This window comes from Ammodytes marinus, assembly GCF_949987685.1.
Source record: "Ammodytes marinus genome assembly, chromosome: 7".
In the NCBI taxonomy this organism is placed as follows: Eukaryota; Metazoa; Chordata; class Actinopteri; order Uranoscopiformes; family Ammodytidae; genus Ammodytes; species Ammodytes marinus.
The window spans coordinates 27,732,222-27,747,870 of NC_137211.1; the positions used below are offsets into that span (position 1 = coordinate 27,732,222).

The 15,649-nt window shown below is 40.5% G+C and overlaps 1 protein-coding gene across 1 annotated transcript in view; it reads left to right on the top strand.

The window, feature by feature from the left end:
* Window positions 1–15,649, top strand: part of tafa5l (TAFA chemokine like family member 5, like) — a gene marked incomplete at its 3' end in the record, with an annotated part of 42,384 nt that overhangs the window by 14,075 nt on the left and 12,660 nt on the right. The window contains exon 3 of the mRNA XM_080031563.1: window positions 13,694–13,821. Coding sequence (XP_079887689.1) covers window positions 13,694–13,821 — 128 coding nt within the window. The remainder of the gene's footprint in view (window positions 1–13,693; window positions 13,822–15,649) is intronic.

The window sequence follows — 15,649 nt, forward strand, 5'->3', positions numbered from 1 at the left end:
CTAATTTGGCAATGGCTTGAAAGTAACCAACATTCATTTATGTAAAAACAATGACACACTTCAAATGTTTCCCCCTATCTTCACTACTGCTGCATTCCCCTTGTGCAATGCACTGAAACAGCCCGCCGGAGAGTATGAATATGAAGCAGGATGGTGCTAGAAAGAGGAGCGGCATTTTTGTTTTTAATTAATAAATTAAAAACTGTTCCTCAGCTTCTAATTAGGAACGTTATAAACAGTTTAATTATACAGAAATGTAATTCCCTGGGAGTTATAATGCCATTTTCTGTATTTAAAACTACAACTTTTACTCTTCCCAACATAGGCGTGTCTGTCTCACCTGTCGTATATCATAAATGCACAACAACATTCTAGCAGTTGGTCAGTTGTATGAATCCCTCCAAGTGTTTGAATTAGAATTACTCTTTGTAGTAAGATTTGCCTTCAATGGGCTCCAAGTAAACACTGGATGAAGGTTTAACATGGGGCATTATTTTGTCACAATGATAATTATTACAGTTGGTGATGAACTGCAAGGTTATAATCTGGGTATGTATGATGTCTATAGAAATATTTTTTTCCATTTTGGGAAATAGACATTCACTATCATACCGTGAGTGAGATGAGGAGACTGATAATCCGCTCCTCTCTTAATATGAAGTTAAAATGAAACTACCACTTAGCTGTGTTCAGCATAAGACTCTAGAAATGGCTGGCACCAGTTACCGGGCAACCAGCAGAACTTACTACCCACTCCATACTGTATGTACTACAACACTCAGTGAAATGGCAAATTGTAATTTTTACACTTTTTGCATTAATCAGATAAGAGTGGTGTCAGTTATTTCATCTGATACTTGCAAGTGAGAAAAATAAGCTTGTTTCATAAAAAATGTAACCAGTCCTTTAGTCTGTAAACTAGACTGGGGAACCATGGTACAGGTCTTGTCAATTCTTCACAGTGCATCACTCTCCTCTCTCTCTCTCTCTTGCATGCAGGTGCAATGCCCGTGACACAAAACAAAACTTTTGTACAGTATATTCCTATTAACAACAGAATGATATACTGTTTTCCCCCCAGATAGCTTTGGAGCAATGAGCTACCAAAAATACTAAAAACAAAGTAAGAACTAGCTGACTGCTGCAATGCAAGCCACACTGCAGAGATTTCTTATGAAGCTTATAGCTACATGAGTCATGACAGCAGTCTAGCGCTCATGACCATTACCGTGGTGTGCTAAACAAAGTGCAATCACATTCGCTGTTGTATTATAAAACTCTTTTTAACATATCCCATTTGTTCCCAGTTCCCAACAAAAACAGATGCAATGGGGTGCTTATATTACACACAACAGACCTGTCGCAGTAGGAGAACACATTATGAACAACACTAACAAATATAAAGCAGTAAACACCATTAGAGTAAAAATGCAGCAGTGACTAAAAATACATGACATAAACAGTGATGATGGCAAGTAATGGCATGTGGGGTCATTAACTCTATAGAGCTTTTTTCATGGCGGACGTTTTGACAGAACCGGAACACAATGAAATATCCTAACAGGGAAAGGCACAGGTGTAACTGTGAACATTTACCATAGATCCATTTCATTATGCGTCCCATTCCAGGTAAACAGACTGCACACTACCAGGTGCCTACATATGGCACACCTGAATGCAATACAGTTAAATGACAAACTATCAACAAACAAATACATAAGGACATAAGGAGAAGCTGTAAATGACCAAGTGAGTGTGCTAAAGGAGGCGGGGCCAGTCAGCCAATTCAAACCCCCAGTTGGCTGACCTGCCTTAACTAATGCCGTACTTAATTCATTTCAGCTGTGCTTCTCATGCTGTGACATTTTCAAATTTCACAATCTTTTTTTTTTTTTTTTCTATCAACCAGTAGCAATAAGGTTTTAAAACTGAACTGTCTAGCAGTGGTTTGGTTGTAAATGTTTAGAACTAAATGTAATATTAACACTAAGCAGTGGAAGAAGATTGAAAAAAAAAAGTGTTGCAACACACACAACACATTCATGTAGCCATCAGAGTGAAGTATAACTAGTACCTGATATCAAGTCATGTGTTCGCTACAACCAACAACACTGGCACAGCCTATTTTTTTTTACTATTATCCTGTAGTTGCTTTAAAAATAGTGTAAATATATAATATATATATATGCCAGATTCTCCTCTCTCTCTCTCTCTCTCTCTCTCTCTCTCTCTCTCTCTCTCTCTCTCTCTCTGTAGATGTAATTTGGTTGTTTAAGCATCCAATCAATAAACCCTTTGCATGTGTCTCTTGTGGATGCCTCTTGGAGTTTGATTCCTAACTAAGTGATTTGTTGTCTGCACCAGGCCTTGTCCAGTCAGCCAGTGTGGGCCTCTTCTCGGTTGTCCTCACTCTGTATCTTGTTGAACTCCTCTTATCCTCTGGTCTTTTTAATATACTCCAGCTGAATTAGGATCACTAATGGACATTGTGTTCATTCACTTTGTAGATAAGATTTTTTTTTATATTTTAGAGTGTAATTGGAGAGTATCTAGAGAAGGGTGATAAAAGAGATGAGAGGACTGGGGGCGGTGTGTGTGTGTGTGTGTGTGTGTGTGTGTGTGTGTGTGTGTGTCTGTGTGCTCGTGTGTGTGTGTGTGTGTGTGTGTGTGTGTGTGTGTGTCTGTGTGCTCGTGTGTGTGTGTGTGTGTGTGTGTCTGTGTGCTCTTGTGTGTGTGCAAGTAGGTGTGTGTGTGTGTGTGTGTGTGTGTGTGCTCTTGTGTGGGTGTGTGTCTGTGTGCTCTTGTGTGTGTGTGTGTGTGTGTGTGTGTGTGTGTGCTCTTGTGTGTGTGTGTGTGTGTGTGTGTGTGTGTGTGTGTGTGTGTGTGTGTGTGTCTGTGGGCTCTCGTGTGTGCAAGTAGATGTGTTAGTGAGTGAGTGTGAGTGTATGAGTGTGTGTGATTGGATCTCACCACATCACAGCAACATGCATCAGATGCACCACTGAATCGTTCACGTGGCGACCCATGTTAGCCTTTATCCAAATGGCCCTGACACGCAACCACAGTCCCACAGCCTGACACACTCTCTCCCCACACAGATTCTAACCAGCTCTGTCCCTCTCTGTAAGACGCCTCTCCCCCTAACACCCAACAGATGCTAATTAACTCACAGAAAACTAGGATTACAGCAGCGGGAAATTGATTATAACTGGCTTCCCGCCGCGCCACACCCTACACTCCATTACCAGTGCATTAAAGATGGAACCTGATACTTTTTTCCCCACTGTCAGCTGAAATCGCTTCCATTGTCACAAGACATAAGGTCGAGACTCTGCAGGCAAGAACTCACTTTTTTTTTTCAAGCACTGGTCAATTTTGAGAATTATTTTGCTATTCCGCTTCCATACATTTCTTCTTTTATACTAGTTTAAATAAAAGGTCCACATTGAACATCTAGGTGTTTAGTTTTTGAAATTTGGAATATTTAATTCAAACATTTCAGAAACAATTGTAATACAGAAGTATCATTTTTATGTGAGGATAGTTTTATGGTCAGTTAATCAACAAGTCAAAGTGTCATGATGATATATCTATGAGTTAAAAATGTGACTCTATTCGCCTGCAGTGTCTGGCCTTCGAGAGGTTTTTTCTGCATATTGCACGGGAATGCAATGCCTCTAATGCTGCCACTGTTCAGATATCCTCTGGGGACCTTTAGAATCACTTACATTCACTTTTGATGTGAATTCCCATAAATGTCCCTTTGCCTTGCCAAGCACATATAGTCAAGACTAATTTACTGTCCTATATACATGTTTATTCATTTGTAACTCTCACTGGGGCATTGGCAGATCTATCTTTTTACTGGGCTGTTATTAACACAGCAAGGGCTCACTGTCCTCTGGGTCAATTTAATAAAACTCTTTCCGAGCAGCAGCAGAAATAGATGACTGGCTTTTTGAGATGTGTGGTGATGGACTAGTGACCTTAAATGAAAGTGGGGCCGTCACTGACTGACTGCAGTGAGCAAACGAATGTCATGAGGTCTTATTGAGCTTGTGTTTACATGAACTTTTGTTATCTGATTATTCATTACATCATCACTTGAACCTACATACAGACAACAGATGCCGGTTTGCCATTCAGGTTTAAGAGTAACTTGACATAAATTCCTCATTTGTAAGTATATGTATAGTCATTTATTACACAAACATACTTATCAATGAGATCTTTATGTTTGCTTTTCTTTTCTTTTCTTTTGTTTGCGTCTGTTTCCTTGTTTCCTTGTTGTCCTACTGCGAATTGTGATCTCCATTTATTTACAGGAAGTGAATGTTATCATGTGAATTTGATTTAGTTGTTGGTGTCTTATAATCCCGAAGGGGATGGGTCCTTGTTTGGACATGACACAATAATAAAAATTAATTCATTCATTCATTCATTCATTCATTCATTCATACACTATCAACTCTTTCTGTAAGTGGGTTTTTAAGGAGTCTGCATTTGCATTAAAACACAGAGGCCCAGACACAGTAATGTTGCCTTTTTGAAATCAAGTTTTGAATTGTGATTCACAGGTGAAACAATGCTAGAGACAAAACAAATGTGACAGTCTCTTATGCCCAGTGAATATCTGTTTGAATGAGTGCGATACTGAAGTGAGTTCCAGACGGTCCCAGAATCAGCACCATGGACAGCGGTCAAGAACTGTACATGGACTGTTCACGTCAGAAAAGTGATACAATTAGCTACACTCAAATGTGACTGTATGCACTAAAATTGCTTGATTATTAAATGTGTTGTTGAAAGACAGCCTTGTCCCACAAGGTTTGTAAAAAGAACGAAATACAACAAACTGTGGTGTCCAGTAAGCTCCAGAAACGTCTACAAAAACTCAACAGCTTACATTTAATGAAAGTGAGTTGATCAGACTCTGTAGAACAGTGGCCATAAGTGTAAAGTACAGGGTGATGATGGATGCTTAACAGTTTCAATAGGGAATTAGGGAAGAATAATCAAGTCAGCAAACACCCCCAGCCATGTAAGTTACACAGTGATAGATACTGTTGCTTGTTTGTTAGCAATATTTGCTAAAAGATAATAGCTAACATTAGTTACTATAAGCTACTGGCAAGACCAAATTAGACTGCAGCGGCACTGTATTGGACTCCGAAGCCAGGAGAACTTTTTTAATTTGCAATGCAGCAGTGACTAAAAATACATGAAATAAACAGTGATAATGGAAGGTAATGGCATGTGGGGTCATTAACTCTATAGAGCTTTTTTCATGGCGGACATTTTGACAGAACCGGAACACATTGAAATATCCTAACAGGGAAAGGCACAGGTGTAACTGTGAACATTTACCATAGATCCATTTCATTATGCGTCCCATTCCAGTGAAACAGACTGCACAATACCAGGGCACACCTGAATGCAATACAGTTTTTAAATGGTGTTATTTCTGACATCAATTACCACCACTTTTCTTGGTTAGGTTCATTCTAGTTTGGTCTGCGTCCTTCTGCACATGTCTCATTTCATTTGTCAGTTTTGCACAAAACAATGAAGAACATTAATGTCTTTATTTTCTAACTGCAAACACAGTGGGCTATGGGGGCTAGTCTTTAGAGTATACTTCCTAGTATTAGTAATGGGATGCGGAACAGAGCATTTTCTTTGCCCTTAGCAGCTTGCCCCCTTCTTGACCTTTCCGCATTCTAAATTAAATGAGTGGGCGGTAATGGATCAGCCTGTCCATGCGTCTGTGTGTTCATCCATCACATGCATTGTCTCAGGTGGGGCTGCCTAGATTTTTTTAAATAAAACTCTCAAGACACAATTTTTACATGAGCATTTCCACAGCAAGTTTTAGTGATTGGCGTGTTAACGGTGGGGTCATTAGAAGGCAAACATGTCCTCTCCTACCCGGCAGGTTGACTGATGTGAAATGTACTACACACAATTACAAACTTTACACACGCTACACTGATGTAATGGTGTGTGTGTGTGTTGGACCACGTTTGATGGCGACTAGACTGTAGTTTAAGATTTATGAAAGTCAGCTGTGCAGTAATAATTTACCAGAGTCTTTTTGCGGTTTCCTGTGATGAATAGAAACTAAAAAATCCAAGACTTACTCATGATGTAGCCTTTAGGGCATTTTTAAAATTTACAACAGTCTGCAGATGGGAGCTTAATGGGAAAACTGGACAGATAACTCTATCTCCATCCTCATTCCACCTAACAGTATAGTTTGTGATTTGTGAATACCCTGAGAATGTACAGTATTGGGTGTTTGGCCCAAGATGGATGCTGTGTGTCAGCAGGACATGTTAAATGTGGAGTCAGTGATTCTGGAGAACGCTTGTTGTCAAAATGACTTTTTGTCAAATAGTGAAATAAGTGAAAATCTCAATGTGTTAATAGTACACAGCCTAGGCTATGTAACCTGGTACGCAAAGGCTATGTTAACAAAGGGGCCCAACCCTAGCTAGCAACATACCCGTTTACAGAGCCTAGCCTGTGTTTTAACTCCTGAAATTCTCTTAGCGCACACACACACAGTGCAGCCAGGTGGCGGATTGTGGGGAGATATTCACTGATTTTGACAGCAAGTGCTCTCCAGAATCGCTGTTTGTTTGAATTTACCGGCATGCCAATTGTAGTGAATTTCATCAACAAAGTCTTTTTAAGGACATATTTCAAGCTTTTCTGTCCTCTTTTTTATGCTACTGTGTCAATATTGTGAAGGTTGGGTCTGCACACTGTACACAGTAGGATTATGTGCTTTTCCTTGATTGTGTCCCTGCTCTCTCTCTCTCTCTCTCTCTCTCTCTCTCTCTCTCTCTCTCTCTCTCTCTCTCTCTCTCTCTCTCTCTGCTGTTCCCTGTCCCTGTCTGTGACTGGCCCGTTGTTGCCATGCTACCACATCACACTCACTGTAATGCTCTGAGGCTTGATGGCCACCATGATAACAGGCTGCAGGGAGGCTGCTCTCACACTTGGTGAAATGGTTATTGACACCAGACGAGGAAATGTGATGGTTTTTTTTAGACATAACATTTAGTGAATTTGTTGTACAGTATATTTTATTTACCTCAGGTGCAGATAAACCTAGGCTTTAATTAGAAATAAAAAAAATATTTTTTATCATATATTTATCTTATTTCTTCATTTTCATTTGCTGCTGATGCTGTTTTTTGTGATGCTATTTGTGCCTTTGAGTTTTCTTCCTCTAACAGAAATACAGTTTTCATTTGCTACTCATATCCAGCAATGCCTGTAAATTACTTTTGTTCCCCTGTTATACTACTGTCAATGATATGCATAACTTTCTACCCAGATCACAGTGAAAACCTTCCAGCAATTGTAAATATACAGCGGGGATAGAAATGTAACTGCAATTAAAAGAAATGTGGAGAGGAAAATCACTTCGAACTACATTTCTTTTTTTGGAAAATCATGGTATGCACCTAATACATCATAAGCCTAACACAAAATGCTCTCTCAATTTCTTATAAATAGAGCCTACATTTTACTTCCATGTCAACCATGGCAAAACCAAGGAATTATATATTTGCGATAAAAGTTTTATTTTCTTGTCCCAAAATGCTGCATATTCATTTGAAGTACCTCGATGATGACAAGAGTGTGCTGTTTTCCCTCATACCAAACATTTGTCCTGTAATTCAGTAGGGAGGTCAACATGTAATATCTTCTTAGAACTGTATCATTACTAGCCAATCGTAACACTGTACGACTGAATACCACCCACAGATGTAACATTAAATAATCATTTTGGATTTTGATTGTTGTTGAAGATGCTCCCAGATGGGTTTTCAGTATGTCTGGCTAACACTGTGGTCTGATCATGTTCTACAATCGTTTTGTGAACCAACTTCCCAACTCAAACACATACTAGCCAGAAACACAAGCACGCAACAGCTTGCTCAATAGAACACACAGTTTGTTTGAGAAGTATACAGTCATTTGCAGCTTGCCTACTGGCTGCCATTTCAAAGGTTTTTTGATATTTGATTTTTTTTCTGTAGAAACCATCAGGCCATATATGATAGCAGGTTGCGCTGCGTGGAGGACAGAGTGATGGAAGTCTGGCCGCTACAAATTGATTCATGATTGAAGCTTAATTAAAAGCAGACAGAAAGCCTTTTATAAAAAACCTGCCACTGTTTCTGGCGCCATGCTAAGATAGTTAGCTTGATCTTGATGGATATTTAGCAAAAGAAGCCAAAGTATTAAATCAGCAGAAGAGACACACAGGGATGATTCATGCTTCACTAAATGTCTTCTCTTTCTCTCTAATGCAATGAAAACACTCCTGCTGCTTTCCCCTTCTAGCATTTGGGAATCTGTCACTAAAACGCTATGTCTTTTGTCTCTTGTAAAAAACATCTGAATACATTTTAAATGAGCGGCCCGTGGCTTTAAATAAAAATGTCTTGTTATCGTTTACATCTGCAGAGGGAGAATTTCATCAGAATAGCAGTGTGCCTGGTTTAAGGACTGATCGTTGAGTCTTTTCTGGCAGCTCTGTGCTGTGTAGTGCTGGGTATAGGGCAGGGCTTGGCACTGTGCACTGGGGGGACAGATGGTCTTACATGTGATCTAGTTGGAGGTCCATAGGATGGAGCCCCAGCAGGGACACTGGCAGCTGACTAGCCTGGCCCAAAGTGCACCGTCCCCGGGTGGGACTCAAACAGAGACGGGGGACAGGCCACCCAGGTGTCAGACAGACAGACAGAATGACAGACAGACGGACAGACATACGGATGGACAGACAGACGGACGGACAGACAGGCAGGCTGAAATGTAGTGGAGTCAAAAATATAATTTTTGTCTTCAAATGTTGTTGAGAGAAAGTCAGATGTTTGCAAAAAAAAAGCAGATACTTAAGTAAAGTACAGATACTCAGAAGATGTCAATAAGTTCAGTACTCAAGTACATTTCCACCATTGCTGAAATCATGTTCAAACAGAACAACAAAACAGATACTTATCATGATAAAACCCCTCTACGGCCAGGAATTAGTTGTCCCCATTTGAACCAGTTGAGTGATTCAACAGGGCAAGTGTATTACAATGGCTGCATATTTTAAAATGAAATTTGACAGCAGGCAATAATATTTTCAGACAGCTCTGAAGCTTAAAGTCTGCTCCAGATACCGTTGATGTATGTCGCTGTGTGGGGGGCTGTAACATGTAAGCGTTTTAATGTTTCCCTCTCTTTCCAGTAGTGACTCTGTGCCAGCGCTGTGGGGATGGATGGGTTTGATGGATAGAGACAGGCTGAAGCCAAACTGCAGCGCAGCAGTTGTTGTTGTTGTTAGCTTGTGTTATTTATTCATGATGTGGTTTGTTGATGAAGTATTCACAGCGACTCTCTAATCCTCAAACAAACCCTGTACCAGGAAATCCATCAAGTCATTATAGATCAAGTCACGCTGTCACTTACGGCATTGAAAAAAAAGTAACAAGGGCAAAGCTATGGAGTGCCTGGTGATACTGTGAAAAATGCCTTTATTTCAGCAAAAAAAAACCTCTGTGATTCTGGGCCTGGGCATGGCTTGGCTTGGCTGGCTGGGCTGATGCATTGTACGGTTAGTCAGCACTCCCCCTCACCGCCCTGCTTTGCCTAGCTCAGCTTGTTTTTTTTCTATTCCGTGCCCCTGGAAATTGAGTTTTTCTGGCCTCCGTAATGTACTCAAAACTACATCTGCAAACTGACTGATAAATCTACGCTTTGTTGCGCCTGACGGATGGCTGTGGAAATGGTAAAATCAACCGCGGCCGTGCGTGTCGCTGCTGTGTCAGGAGGGAAGGTCACTTTAGATTTTCACTTGCTCGTTGACTGAGGAATGAAGCTCAGGGTGAAGCCCCAAAAAATGACCATTTATTTCATTTGATTATCTTTTGGGCATTTTATGCTTTTATTAGAAAGTTTGGAGAGACACAAGTTAAATTCGGTAGAGATGGGAATGAAATGCAGAGAACGACCACGGACCGGATTCGAACCCGTGGTCTGCTGCTTCTGAGAACTGAGCCTCTATTGGGGGGGCGCTTTAACTACTACACCACAAGAGCCCCCTAAGCTTGTTTCATTCAATCACATGACAGGATTTTGATTATTATTTTTCTTACACCACTGAGAGGGTAGTCTAAAGACACATGGCTCCTCTTCCGACGTGTCAACACTCAACTATTATTTGCTGAGGGGAGAATGGCTTTATATCAACTCAGTGGTAATTCAGTGTGTGTGTGTGTGTGTGTGTGTGTGTGTGTGTGTGTGTGTGTGTGTGTGTGTGTGTGTGTGTGTGTGTGTGTGTGTGTGTGTGTGTGTGTCCTCACTTCTTGATCTGTTGAAGGTTGCTCAAGGTTTAGACTTGGTTTTAGGGTTCAGGTTAGAATTTGATTAGGGTAGTTTGAGGGTTGGGGTCAGGCATTTAGTTGTGATGGTTAAGGTCGGGGTAAGGGGATTAGGGAATGCAATGAATTTCCTCTCAGGGATAGAAGTACAAGAGAGTGTGTGTGTGTGTGTGTGTGTGTGTGTGTGTGTGTGTGTGTGTGTGTGTGTGTGTGTGTGTGTGTGTGTGTGTGTGTGTGTGTGTGTGTGTGTGTGTGTGTGTGAGAGAGAGAGAGAGAGAGACAGAGAGAGAGTGTATGCATGCGTGTGGTCGCATACATAACGGTGATTTTCAGCTGGCTTGATAAATACCAGGAGATGACACATCGTTATTACAGAGCAGTAGTCTTGGTCTGACACTCCAAAGAGCTATTGTAGACAGTAGGTAACAATGCCTGGACCAGGAATACCTCACAGCAAAATGTCACTTGGCCTCCCCCTTCTACACCTCCGTATTCCTCCTCTCTGTTCTGCCCCTCAGCTCTCCCTTGGACATTCAAGGAATTGTACTTCCCCTCTTTCAATTTGCCCACCAGGTTACCTCGTTGCACAATGTGCCTGCCCTGGGGGATTGTGGGTAGGCAGGAGCATCGGCCCGGGCCAGGTCCGCAGAGAGCTGATAACCTTTTCAGTGTTGCTTTAGCGAGCTGTGTAAAGAACAATCAGTGCTTATCAGCGTGGACTACAGGCGCATGCTAATTCAATGTCATGCAGACAGACTGCAGAGGGACAGTGAGAGCGACGCTGCATGGCTTTCATTTTGACGTAACTTCAGAAGACTGCATTTCTACTAACTAAAATCCCTTTAATCTATGCATTGAAGTATTAAATATGCTATGATGTTATGATGATAAACGTTTGAATAATCTGCGCTCTTGAATGAACATAAACAACCACATTGTTTACATGTTTAATCGTAACATATTTAACATATGCCCCCAAGGTGTCTTACATCCCAATGTGTGTTTGTGTGTGTTTGTGTGTGTTTGTGTGTTTGTGTGTGTGTGTGTGTGTGTGTGTGTGTGTGTGTGTGTGTGTGTGTGTGCGTGCGTGCGTGTATGTGTGTGTGTGTGAAATGCTGACATGTATGCACAATTTTGTCCCGTGACACCTGTCATGCTGTGTAGAGTTTCATGTCTTAACAAAAAAAAAGGCTTAAGGTTAGAAAAATCTGGATGGATAGGGCGTTAACTGCATCGTCTAGCATTTGAGTCTAGTTCCCCATCTCTCTCTCTCTCTCTCTCTCTCTCTCTCTCTCTTCCTTCATTTACTGTCATCTCAGTTGTCACTCTGTCATTTAAAAGGTGTAAAAAGACTAAACTAAGAGAAACACTAGATTTTAGTGTGAAACATAATTTACAGTTCATTGGAATTTACAAGTTTTTCCAAGATCTTATCTAATCATCTCCTTTATGGAAAGGGATCTTTAATCACACGGCGCTATCTGGTGTGACAGAAGTCAATTACTTTTTAAATGTAGAACAATGTATAGGAACGAAAAAACAAAAACATGATCTTCTCAGATTATAGCAAATAAATGGGCCATTTCACGCCTTGATCAAATTGCCACAAATAAAGTGTAGTCCCACTTACAGCACCGCTGTTCATGTGCCAGTCACAGTGTTTAGCATTTTTGTCGTTTGCTGGCAGAGTTTTTGTAGAAAAGTTCTTCTGATTTGGTGGATAAGGTGTACAGGGTTTCTTCAACTATTGTTGTCCACTTATAATAAACCTGCTCTTCTGCAGATTTCTTCCATGTACTTTATCTCTGTTCACCTCATGTGCATTCTTAATATGGAAATATGTTGTTTGGATACTTAAAGGTGCAATGAGGAACTTTTTAATATTTCTGAAACAGTCTAATTTTTCCTCTGATTATAAATTACATACAGTATAACAGCAAACTAGTTAATCAGTGCAAAAAATATATTTTTATATAGCTTTTCTTTTTTAATATATATTTTTTTTTATATGCCTTTGTCATGGGTAAACTCACCCAGTAACAACAGCTGGCGTTGTTAAAACACTACTGCTTTTGTCCAAAGAGGGTGCAAGACTTGGAAAATGGAAAGTTCCTTGGAACACCTTTAATGTGAATGTAGTTATAAAAGACATTGATCTGTAGTGGGTTAGACAGTCAAAGTGTTATTAGATAAGACCAGGATAGTTGCGATGTTATGACGAAGCTCTGTTGTCTATGACTGGAATGGTTGAGATTCTATAGGGGTATGAGGGATAAGAACGTGAAGCAAGGTGGAATAATGCAGAAAAAATCTACAGTACCCACTGTGTTGCCTACAGTGTGTTAATTTTTTTTTCAAATATATTTTTTGGGCATTTTTATGCTTTATTGATAGTGCAGAGAGACAGAGGTGAAATGGGGCGTGACATGCAGAGAACAACCGCGGGCGGGAATCAAACCCGGGTCTACTGCTGGGCCCAGCCCGGGGGGGACGCCCTACCAACTGAGCTAAGGGCGCCCCATTGTGTGTTAATTCTACGTAATACAAGTAATATAATCTCAGTCATATCTGCAGTCCTTTCCATGAATGCTGATGCTGGCTCAGGATCTGCTCAGAATCCTAACATGGTGTCACCTGATATTTAATTGCCAACTCTCATCTGCACTAGATAAACTGATATTTCAGTTTCCTCATGAACTCGGGTTGAAGAGACGCGCACAAAATAACCACTTGAAGACGGATCTGGAAGGGACATAATGTTGTGTAATTGTCCATGTTTGCCCAAGATAATTTGCAGTGTGTAGCATCAAGACAAGGATTCCAGTAGCACTGCTGGGGAATAGTACAAATGACTATTCACCATGAACCCTTTTCCTAGAGTTACATTTCAAACCCTTTTCAGGAACAATATTTAGCATAATAATTAAATGTCAGTCAGAAAAAAAACAAGCTTTTGGCCAAAGCTGTAGCATCACGCCGCAGAGTAATTTACGGACCGCCAGCTGGTCTGTAAAAGGTTACTACCACGGGGCAATTCAGAACATGGTAGCTTTAACAAGAAACCTAATTAAAACACTACAGGCTGTGTAGAACGCATCGACATATGAAGATGCTTTTCCTGTCTGGTGAGCACGAGATGGACAGTTTGAGTTGTTTGTCGGTAGGAAAAGGTTGACATTTTGAAGCCTCTTGTCTGGGTCTGTGGATGTGTCTAATTTGCCTCTTTTTGACCCCTCCCTCCCTCTCTCTGTCTCTCTCTCTGTCTCTCTCTCTCTCTCTCTCTCACTCTCTCTGTCTCTCTCTCATAGCGCGTATCGTGCGGAGCCGCCAGTGGTGTGATATGGGCCCCTGCCTGGAGGGGGAGCTCTGCAGCCTCCTCTTCAACCGCTCCGGCTGGACCTGCACCAAGGGCAGCGGCCGCATCAAGACCGTCACGGTATGATTCACAAGACACACAGACATTAAAGGGATAGTTCAGTATTTTTCAAGTGAGGTTGTATGAGGTACTTGAATGAATAGTTAATGTGCTACCCATGTAGATGGCCGTCAGTGCAGTCATTTTAAAAAGTTATGTCAATGTCGTAAAAGTTAGTAAATGTTGATGTAGCAGAAGTCAGCCTTGTACTGTTGCAGACAGGGCCAGCACAATTCATTCACTACATGTATAACTGACTAACCTAGAAAATATATTTGTTCAATATTAACCTAAATTACGTTTTTTTTTTCACTGCTGATTTGCAACAGTACAAGGCTGACTTCTGCTACAGCGACATCTCCCACAAAGTCCTTAAAATGGCTTCACTTACCGCCATTTACATTAGGTAACAGAATAACTATGCATAAGTACGTTATACTTAAAAATGACTAAACCACCTCTTTTTTCCTGTTTTTTTTTTCTGCATGCCTGTCGATAATTGCATGCACCTGTAGCCGTAGGGGTAACTAGCAGACATCGTAGTGATGATTAAGGCAAGATTTTGTCTAAAAACTGTTTCTTCTTCTTTGTCAAGGTTAATCAATGATGTAACATGATCTATTGGGTTTTTAAATGTGGAAAAAGGAATTTACGTTGTCAAATTCACTTTGTCAGTATATGCTGATACAAAACATGATGAAACATTCACACTATGTGCTGGTAAAACAATGTGATCTCCAGTAATACAGTTACAGCATTATTCGACAAAGTAGTTGCCTATATTTATAAAGGTGCGTGCAATTTTCCGGCAGGCATGCAGAACTCGACGTAACACCGGCAGCTTATAGCATTATTATGTTATTAAAAAAAAAAAAAAAAGCATCAGCCCTGGGCAACAGGCTACTGCACACTTGAGTGAAACAGCAGGTAGAGCTCCTGGCTTTCAAAGGCTGAGTCAAAGCTGAATCTCAACAGGGAAGGAGACTAGTGCTAGAACTGCTCTCCTCTGGGTTGGAAAACAGCAGGTGTTTAACGGTTTAATTACCATCCACAATTGAAGCTGTCATTGCGGGACGTCCTATTAGAACACATCAAAGAAAAAGCCAACGTCAGCCTCTCTCTTGGACATACAAGAGGCATAAGCATTTTGTAGAAAAGTGTTTTTGAAGACATTATGGATTATGGTTATTACCATCACTGGTTCTATCAAATCCTCCTTTAATATTGCTCTGTTGCTTGGTCTGCAGCCAATAATAAGAGAGGATAAAATAAGAAGCGCTAGATAAGGTCTGCACTGCCAGTACAAAATGCATATTAAACTGTCCAGATTTTTATCAGCGACAATATTTATACGGAAAAAAAACCCAGAAATGTTGTCGTTCAGCATAATAGCGTAATCAGCCAGAAACACTCACATCTCACTAGGAATACCAAGTAGGCTCAAATACAGTGTCTCGTCCCCAACCCTAAAGTAAATCAATTGAAATGATTCTTTATAGTGACCCACTCACTTCAAATGCCTAACTAGTTTAGAAATCTTGGCAGAGTAAGTGAAATCTAGGCAATATATGGTCAGATGTAATATAACTTCTGGGTTGTGTAACTATTCTGTCTCTAGCCTTTATGTCATTTGTGTTCATAATGTTTGTCTTTTACGTAATTTTTGCTATATTTTCATATTCCACGGGTTAGGAAAGGCTAGCAGCTGTATCTTTTAAACAATACACTGTTAAAAAAAACATCTGAAAGAAGACAAAACTCTGTGACCATATGTGCAACATGCTTGAACATTTTAAACCAATAGTGAGCAGTTCCACACCACTTTTTATGTCTCTTTCCATTCAGTCAA